Source organism: Salmo trutta, chromosome 38 (genome assembly GCF_901001165.1).
Source record: "Salmo trutta chromosome 38, fSalTru1.1, whole genome shotgun sequence".
Lineage (NCBI taxonomy): Eukaryota > Metazoa > Chordata > Actinopteri > Salmoniformes > Salmonidae > Salmo > Salmo trutta.
The window spans coordinates 12,581,929-12,591,191 of record NC_042994.1 but is presented as its reverse complement, the minus strand read 5'-3'; the positions used below and the strand labels follow the sequence as shown (position 1 = coordinate 12,591,191).

Below are 9,263 nucleotides of genomic sequence, written 5' to 3'. Positions count from 1 at the left end.
CAACCAATTTGTATAGAAAGCAGTCTGTTTGTTCAATTCTGTTTGCAAAATTGATATATAGAATTCCACAGCAAAGTCCAATTCTATCTTAGATTCCTCACAGGGGGCACCATAAATATTGTGTCTTTTGCATCATTAACCTAAAGATGAATCTTTCTCAAAAATGTTCTTATTATTACATGATTAAACTACTTAAACAACACAATGTAACTCCAAGTCAATCACACTTCTGTGAAATCAAACTGTCCACTTAGGAAGCAACACTGATTGACAATACATTTCACATGCTGTTGTGCAAATGGAATAGACAACAGGTGGAAATTATAGGCAATTAGCAAGACACCCCCAATAAAGGAGTGGTTCTGCAGGTAGTGACCACAGACCACTTCTCAGTTCCTATGCTTCTTGGCTGATGTTTTGGTCACTTTTGAATGCTGGCGGTGCTTTCACTCTAGTGGTAGCATGAGACAGAGTCTACAACCCACACAAGTGGCTCAGGTAGTGCAGCTCATCCAGGATGGCACATCAATGCGAGCTGTGGCAAGAAGGTTTGCTGTGTCTGTCAGCGTAGTGTCCAGAGCATGGAGGCGCTACCAGGAGACAGGCCAGTACATCAGGAGACGTGGAGGAGGCCATAGGAGGGCAACAGCCCAGCAGCAGGACCGCTACCTCCGCCTTTGTGCAAGGAGGAGCAGGGAGAGCACTGCCAGAGCCCTGCAAAATGACCTCCAGCAGGCCACAAATGTGCATGTGTCTGCTCAAACGGTCAGAAACAGACTCCATGAGGGTGGTATGAGGGCCCGACGTCCACAGGTGGGGGTTGGGCTTACAGCCCAACACCGTGCAGGACATTTGGCATTTGCCAGAGAACACCAAGATTGGCAAATTCGCCACTGGTGCCCTGTGATCTTCACAGATGAAAGCAGGTTCACACTGAGCACATGTGACAGACGTGACAGAGTCTGGAGACGCCGTGGAGAACGTTCTGCTGCCTGCAACATCCTCCAGCATGACCGGTTTGGCGGTGGGTCAGTCATGGTGTGGGGTGGCATTTCTTTGGGGGACCGCACAGCCCTCCATGTGCTCGCCAGAGGTAGCCTGACTGCCAATTAGGTACCGAGATGAGATCCTCAGACCCCTTGTGAGACCATATGCTGGTGCGGTTGGCCCTGGGTTCCTCCTAATGCAAGACAATGCTAGACCTCATGTGGCTGGAGTGTGTCAGCAGTTCCTGCAAGAGGAAGGCATTGATGCTATGGACTGGCCCGCCCGTTCCCCAGACCTGAATCCAATTGAGCACATCTGGGACATCATGTCTCGCTCCATCCACCAACGCCACGTTGCACCACAGACTGTCCAGGAGTTGGCGGATGCTTTAGTCCAGGTCTGGGAGGAGATCCCTCAGGAGACCATCCGCCACCTCATCAGGAGCATGCCCAGGCGTTGTAGGGAGGTCATACAGGCACGTGGAGGCCACACACACTACTGAGCCTCATTTTGACTTGTTTTAAGGACATTACATCAAAGTTGGATCAGCCTGTAGTGTGGTTTTCTACTTTAATTTTGAGTTTGACTCCAAATCCAGACCTCCATGGGTTGATAAATTGGATTTCCATTGATTATTTTTGTGTGATTTTGTTGTCAGCACATTCAACTATGTAAAGAAAAAAGTATTTAATTAGATTATTTCATTCATTCAGATCTAGGATGTGTTATTTTAGTGTTCCCTTTATTTTTTTGAGCAGTGTATATATTTTTAGAACACAAGGACATAAAACAATATATGCGAATATATCTAGGCTTATATGCCAACAGTTCGCAAAAACAATGCCTAATTTATTATAAACATTACAGAAAACAAATCCTAATTGCTAAACATTTACATTTTAGCAGATGCTCTTATCCAGAGCAACTTACAGTAGTGAATGCATACATTTCATAAATTTTTTTAGTTTTACTTACTGGTCTCCCGTGGGAAACGAACCCACAACCCTGGCGTTGCAAACACCATGCTCTACCAACTGAGCCACACGGGACTAAATTGACCCATATATATATTCAGTCAATAAAAAGTGCCATTTGAAACCATAATCTTAACAGGTTATATTATATCATGGAACACAATCTTCAAAAGGCAGTAACCTGTAGCAGGCGCATAACTGTAAAAGCCTAGGGCTGTACACTTTAATTGGCACCTTAATTGGGGAGAACGGGCTGGTGATAACGACTGAAGCGGAATCAGTGGAATGGTATCAAATACATCTAATACATGATTTCCAGGTATTTGATGCCGTTCCATTTCTGCCATTCCCGTGTGGCTCAGTTGGTAGAGCATGGTGTTTGCAACGCCAGGGTTGTGGGATCGACCAGTACGGGGAAAAAAAATAAAAATGAAATGTATGCATTCACTACTGTAAATCGCTCTGGATAAGAGTGTATGCTAAATGACTAAAATGAAAAAAAAATCCTGCCACTTGAATAAGTGTTCTCCCCTCAGCAAGATAGTCAGAAATGGGGGATACTGTCAGTCTTGTATCAATATGATATCAAATAGTATGATCTCAGTATCTAGAGCATCCTCCACTGCAATGGCATAGCCTTGTTTTGATCATTTGTTAGATTTGTCTTATTTTTTGATACTACGTTTCTTAGTAAAATGTCTACAAATATATGTTTTAGTGTAATGATGTTATTGCCTATGTTAGGTTGCTTTTCAACACTGAGTAGAAGACCCATGTATGCATTTATAAGTTATATTCTTCATGAATTAATGGGTAGTCTATTAATTTAAATGATCAAAAATGGCTGTAAATATCGGAGTGGACATTTCAATTATGAACGGCCTGACCCACCAGGATTTTATAGTCCTTTGTTCCTTGCACAGGTCAGATATATCAAGTTAAAAAAAAAACAGAATGTAATATAATAGAATATTTTTTCCAAATGAAAAAAGTTGGCAGTGTGAAGGCATGTGCGTCTCCTGCCTGGAACAGTTACTCTCAAATAGTTAAAATTTGAAACAGGCTCATTTGGCAGAGTTGAACAACAATTTTTTCAGGGTTACAAACCAAAATCTGTCTTCTTTTCAATATACAGACGTTCGACTTAGTTTAATCTGCCTGTTCATTGGATTTCTCTAAATGGACAATTCCCATTGAAAACTGCATGGTGATGAATTACATTTACATTTTTTTACATTTACGTCATTTAGCAGACGCTCTTATCCAGAGCGACTTACAAATTGGTGCATTCACCTTATGATATCCTTATGATATCCAGTGGAACAACCACTTTACAATAGTACATCTATATCTTTTTTTGGGGGGGGGGGAGGGTTAGAAGGATTACTATATCCTATCCCAGGTATTCCTTAAAGAGGTGGGGTTTCAGATGTCTACGGAAGGTGGTGATTGACTCCGCTGTCCTGGCGTCGTGAGGGAGTTACGGCCACAACATCTGTTTGTTTAAAACAACAAGTAGACTGGGCTTAATGATTCTGATTAAAATATGTTCTTTATCAAACTAATGTGGTTGCAAATTACCAGTGTGGAACCTGTCTATGTTTAGGGGGTTTAGAATCCAAGCCCTTGGATTCTAAGTGGCACTAGCAAGTCAAGTAGCCTAAGAGGAAAATAGACAGGACACAATTATTCCAAAACTGCAGCTCGTTGTGGGAACACATATTTGTTTACTTCAATCAACTAGTACATTTAGAATTTGTGATAAAACTGTCTTAATTTGGCAAGGGATGTAGCTTGTGTATCCCATCAGTTAGATACTGTAACGACCCGGTATTGTGTTCTGTGTTCGTGGGTGTGTTATGGTTCTCATGGCTACTAGCAGGGGTTGAATGTGTCAGGACAGAGGGAAAGGGTGGGGGGTATGATGGGTAATCCCGCGGGATTTGGAAATGCATAAATAGGGATTGCTGTCTCATCTCTCTCTCTCTTTTCTGTTCGGGCCTTGATCTGTTCTTATGAGGGTGACCCTTAACCCGACATGGTGTAATTGTGTACGTTCGGTATTTAGCGGCGTGGGCTGTGGCCACAACAATAGCCCAGTTTAGGAATAAACCTGTGTTCTGACCTGCACACCTGGAGTCCGTCTCTTTTCCTTTTATGACCCAGCCGGGTCATTACATTGGTGTCAGAAGTGCTTTCGAACTACGGGATCGAGACTAGGCGAGTTAGCTGTTCAGTATAGGCCGGGTTGGCTTTAGCGTAACTCGCATCTACGGTCATGATGCTTGGGGCGAGGCAGAAAATTAAGGAAGAGTCGGACAAAGTGTCCGTTGTGGGCTCGGGGGTACCCGGTCGGGAGGGTCGGGCGGCGACAGCGGTAGATGAGCTGGAGAGCCACATGGCGGGAGTTAAATTGTCAGTCAGCAAGATGGCAGAACTGGCGGGTTTTCCTTCACTCCGCTCGAGAGCAGACGTCACGGCGACGGGGATATCGACGTCACCGGGTGCGGAAATGGCGGGGCCTGCGTATGTAAACAGAGATGGCGGCGGCCTATTGCCATTAGCCACGGTAGCGGCTAAACTACCAAAGTTCAATGGACAAGGTAAATGGGAAGTTTTTTTCACTCAATTCGAGTTGTTGGCTGCAGCCGGGAGGTGGTCTGACGAGACGAAAGCGTTACAGCTTGCCCTGAGCCTGGCAGAGGAGGCGTCGGAATGCCTGTTAACGCTAGCCCCGGACGAGAGGGGGACTACGGTGCGCTAGTGGAGGCATTGGGGGGCCGTTTCGGCAGCGACGCGCAGCCCAACATGCTGCGGATTGAACTGAGTAACAAAAAGAGACTTCAGGGGGAATCATTAAAGGCGTTGGCAAGTGGTATTCTGAGCCTGACCAGGCGGGCTTATGCAACTATGCCGATTGGGGTGCAAGACGAGCTGGCACGGGACAGTTTTATTAGAGCGCTCTCTTCCACCGAACTGGGTAAGCATGTTCAGATGGCGGACCCACCATCTCTGCGGGCTGCAGTGGAGATAGCCAGGAAGAGGGAGCTGATCTGGGGTGAGGGAGTGAGAGTGGAAGTCGCCAGTCAACCAGAGGTGAGAGCAGCGGTGGCTGGGGTGCCAGGGGTCATGAAACCAGAGTGGGCCGACGAGTTGTGCGGGCTAGTCAAGACTGCTTCGCTTGTCATGGAGAGGGGCTCCAGGCAGCGTCGCAGTGTCAGCTCAACTCCTATTGTATGCTGGGGTTGTGGCCAGCCTGGCCACATTCAGCGGGAGTGTGGCAGATTACCCCGTCACCAGGGAAACGACGGCGGGTTCTCGCGCAGGGGGCAGCGCGGACCCACCCCCCCGCCCCCCAAACCCACTGTAAGCAAAAGAGGTACCCAGCAGCGCAGACAAGAGGGTGGGGACCTGCTCCCCCAGGGTGTAGCTGCCGCCGTGTTTCCTAGTCCGGTAGTTGTGGTGGGACGTACCACCGTTGGGGACTTCTGTAATGTCATCGTCAAGGTGGAGGGGGTGGAATGTTTGGCCCTGGTCGACACGGGCTCTACAGTAACCCTGGTGAGACCGGACATACTACCTGTTGGGGTGCGGGTGGAGCCGACCCTTGTCCAGCTACGGACTGTCACGGGGGAGCTAGCCCCCATGTTAGGGAAGTGTCAGCTATCTGTGACTGTGGGGGGGAGAACTGTGGGGTGTCCGGCATGGGTAGCAGCGGTGCAGGACCCCTGTATACTGGGAATGGACTTTTTGAAAAACTGTGGGGCTCAGTTGGACTTAGCGTCGGGCACTTTGAGGCTGTCGGGGGGGCCCACAGTGGGAATGTCGACTTCGGGAGGGCCAGCAGGGGGCAGGGCTGTCCCTCCGTCTTCCTCCAAGCTTGCAGAAACTCCACCGGTCATCCCGGCTGCTCCCTTGGTCGTTGTGCCATTCCAGCAGCTGTCTCCGGCGGCGACGGCCTTCACTCCCCATCATGGTGCAAGCACAGGCAGCTCAGTAGCCCAAAACACACTGGCTCCTTCACCCCATCAGCCCGATGGGGGGAAGGAGGAAGCTATAGACGCCGTTGAGGCTGTGTGGCTGAAGAACTGTCAGGGTCTGGATGAGGGACAACAGAGACAGTTAAAGCAGCTGCTGTTGGACTTTAAAGATAGCTTCGCTTGGGGGGAAGATGAGGTAGGACAAACGCACCTAGTTCAGCACGAAATAGACACTGGGGATGCCCGACCCATTAAAATTCGGCCCCGTCGTATTCCCCTTGCCAGGAGGGAAGCAGCAGACACAGCTATTGTTGACATGTTGCGGGCTGATTTCATTGAGCCATCAGATAGCCCATGGTCCGCGCCGGTCGTCATGGTGCCCAAGAAAGGGGGTAAACTTAGGTTTTGTGTTGACTACAGGGGCCTAAATTCTATCACCACTAAAGACTCTTATCCCCTACCGAGGATTGATGAGTCGCTAGACCACGTGAGAGGGTCCTCGTGGTTCTCCTCCCTTGATCTGCGCAGTGGCTACTGGCAGGTGCCCCTCTCGCCAGGGGCACGTGAAAAAACGGCCTTCTCCACAGATAGGGGCCATTGGCAGTTCAAGGTGCTGTGCTTCGGGCTCTGTAATGCTCCTGCCACCTTTGAGAGGCTCATGGACAGAGTGCTGGCGGGGGTTCCGAGAGACGAGTGTGTTGTGTACCTAGACGACATATTGGTGCACGGCACATCGTTTGAGGGGGCACTGGGGGCAATTAGGCGAGTGTTGGAGAGGATCTCGGGGGCAGGGCTAAAATTACATCCGGGAAAGTGCCATTTCATGCAAAGGGAGGTGGCGTTCCTGGGGCATCAGCTGGGTGGTGAGGGCATCAGCACGATGCCAGACAAAGTAGAGGCTGTGAGGGGGTGGCCAGTTCCAGGGGGAAAAAAAGAGGTTAAGAGCTTCCTGGGGCTGGCATCCTACTATCGTAGGTTTGTGAAGGGGTTTGCGGGGGTAGCGGCTCCTTTGAACCACCTTCTCAAGGAGGACACTGTTTTTCAGTGGACCGAAGAGCACCAGCGGGCATTTGAGGCCCTCAAACGTGCCCTGATGGAGGCTCCTGTCCTGGCCTCACCAGACCCGAACCGTCCGTTCATCCTGGACACCGACGCAAGCAATGAGGGTTTGGGGGCTGTACTGGCTCAGCGTGGTCCTGATGGGGAACACGTAGTAGCTTATTACAGCAGAACTTTTGATAAGGCAGAGAAACGCTACTGCGTGACAAGGAGAGAGCTTTTGGCTGTCGTGGCAGCAGTACGCCATTTCAAGTACTACCTGGGGGGCCAGCCGTTTGTGGTCCGGACGGATCACTCCGCCCTGCAGTGGCTTCTCTCCTTCAAGGAGCCAGAGGGTCAGATTGCCCGCTGGCTGGAGGAGCTGCAACCCTACGACTTCCAGGTGGAGCACAGAGCCGGCCTTCGCCACAGCAATGCAGACGCCTTGTCCCGCCGCCCGTGTGCTGAGCATGGCTGTGGGTACTGCGCCAAACGGGTGGAGCGAGAGAGAGAACTGTGCAGGGAGGAGGGAGTCACCGCCACGGTGAGTCAGCTGAGGGTGACAGAGTGCCGGGAGCTTGAGGCTGTGGACGTTGGGGAGTGGAGGCGTCGCCAGGAGGAGGACGCAGAGCTGCGTCCTGTGCTGCGGTGGGTGGAAGAGCGAAGACGACCGCCGTGGGGGGAAGTAGCCCCTCTATCACCAGTCACCAAGGGGCTGTGGGCTAAATTCACAGTCCTTAGAGTGGCTGAGGGAGTGCTCCAGAGGGGGTGGAAAAAGCCAGCGACTGGAGAAATTACGTGGCAGGTAGTGGTGCCCAAAAGGCTGCAGGGGAGCGTGTTACAGCAGCTTCACGGGGGAGTTGGCGCAGGGCATTTTGGGGTCTCCAAAACGTTAAAGCGCGTGCGTAAAGGCTTCTATTGGGCCAGGCACAGGAGGGATGTTGAGGACTTTTGTAGGCAGTGCGACGAGTGTGCTGCTAAAAAAGGACCTCCAGGTCAGTCACACGCCCTCCTACAACAATTCCCAGTAGGGGAGCCCATGGAGAGACTGGGGGTAGACATAGTGGGGCCGTTTCCAACCACAGACAGCGGTAACAGGTGGATTCTAACCGCTATGGACTACTTCACCAAGTGGCCGGAGGCTTACGCTCTCCCAGACCAGGAGGCAGCGACAGTAGCTGATGCGTTGGTGGGGGGAATAATCAGTCGGTTTGGGGTGCCACAGTCTATTCACAGCGACCAGGGGAGAAACTTCGAGTCACGGGTGTTCTCAGAGTTGTGTAGACGGTTAGGCGCGGAGAAGACGCGCACTACGCCACTTCACCCCCAGAGTGATGGGCTGGTGGAAAGATTTAACAGAACGTTAGCACAGCAGCTGGCCATCGTTACCTCAAAACACCAGAGAGATTGGGACACCCACTTACCGTTTATTCTTATGGCATGTAGGTCGGCTGTTCAAGAATCGACTGCGTGCTCCCCAGCGCTACTAATGTTAGGTCGTGAGTTGCGCACCCCAGCCGAACTGACGTTTGGTCACCCTCCTGATAATGACGACGGGGTTTTGCCTGGCCCGAACTATGTGTGTCGTCTGCAGAACCGGTTAGAAGCGGCTCACACCTTCGCAAGAGAGTAACTCGAGAACGCAGGGGTCCGCCAAAAGCGCCACTACGACTCGCGCGCTAGGGGGAGGCACTTTGGAGCGGGAGAATGTGTGTGGCTTCACAACCCCACGCGCAAGAAGGGGCGGTGCCCAAAGCTGGACAGTGCATGGGTGGGGCCGTGTCTGGTGATAGAGAGAGTGGGGGAGGTGACGTACCGGGTGGAGGTCCCCCCACGGAGCAGGAAGGTGGTGGTCCACCGGGACCGATTGGCACCCTACAGAGGGAGGAAAACGGTAGGAAATGGGAGTGAGGTCTCTGATGTGAGCCCACGGGAACAGTCTAATGAGGAGACTCTAGCGCAACCTGAGTCTGGGATGGGGGCTGCTTCTTCAGAGGGCGCTGGAAATGACATTGGGGCAGATGAGTGTTCTGGGGGTTCACCGGGGAGAGCCACGGGGAGGCCCAAGAGACTGATGCGACCTCCGGGTCGTTTTAAGGATTTTGTTGTGTAACCCTAGGGGCTAGGGTTTAGAAAGGGGGGGGCTATGTAACGACCCGGTATTGTGTTCTGTGTTCGTGGGTGTGTTATGGTTCTCATGGCTACTAGCAGGGGTTGAATGTGTCAGGACAGAGGGAAAGGGTGGGGGGTATGATGGGTAATCCCGCGGGATTTGGAAATGCAT

General features: G+C 51.1%; 1 protein-coding gene across 1 annotated transcript; it reads left to right on the top strand.

The window, feature by feature from the left end:
• Positions 1-4,715: 4,715 nt before the first annotated feature.
• Positions 4,716-8,871, top strand: LOC115178352 (uncharacterized). Its single transcript, XM_029739502.1, has 2 exons — positions 4,716-6,776; positions 7,005-8,871. Exons 1-2 carry the CDS (start codon positions 4,770-4,772, stop codon positions 8,610-8,612), a joined length of 3,615 nt encoding a protein of 1,204 aa, XP_029595362.1. The 5' UTR covers positions 4,716-4,769; the 3' UTR covers positions 8,613-8,871.
• Positions 8,872-9,263: the final 392 nt, after the last annotated feature.

Coding starts and splice junctions, on each gene's coding strand:
- LOC115178352 (XM_029739502.1), top strand. CDS start 4,770: ATGCTGCGGATTGAACTGAGTAACAAAAAGAGACTTCAGGGGGAATCA. Junction 6,777..7,004: donor GCCATTTCATGCAAAGGGAG/GTGGCGTTCCTG, acceptor GAAGAGCACCAG/CGGGCATTTGAGGCCCTCAA.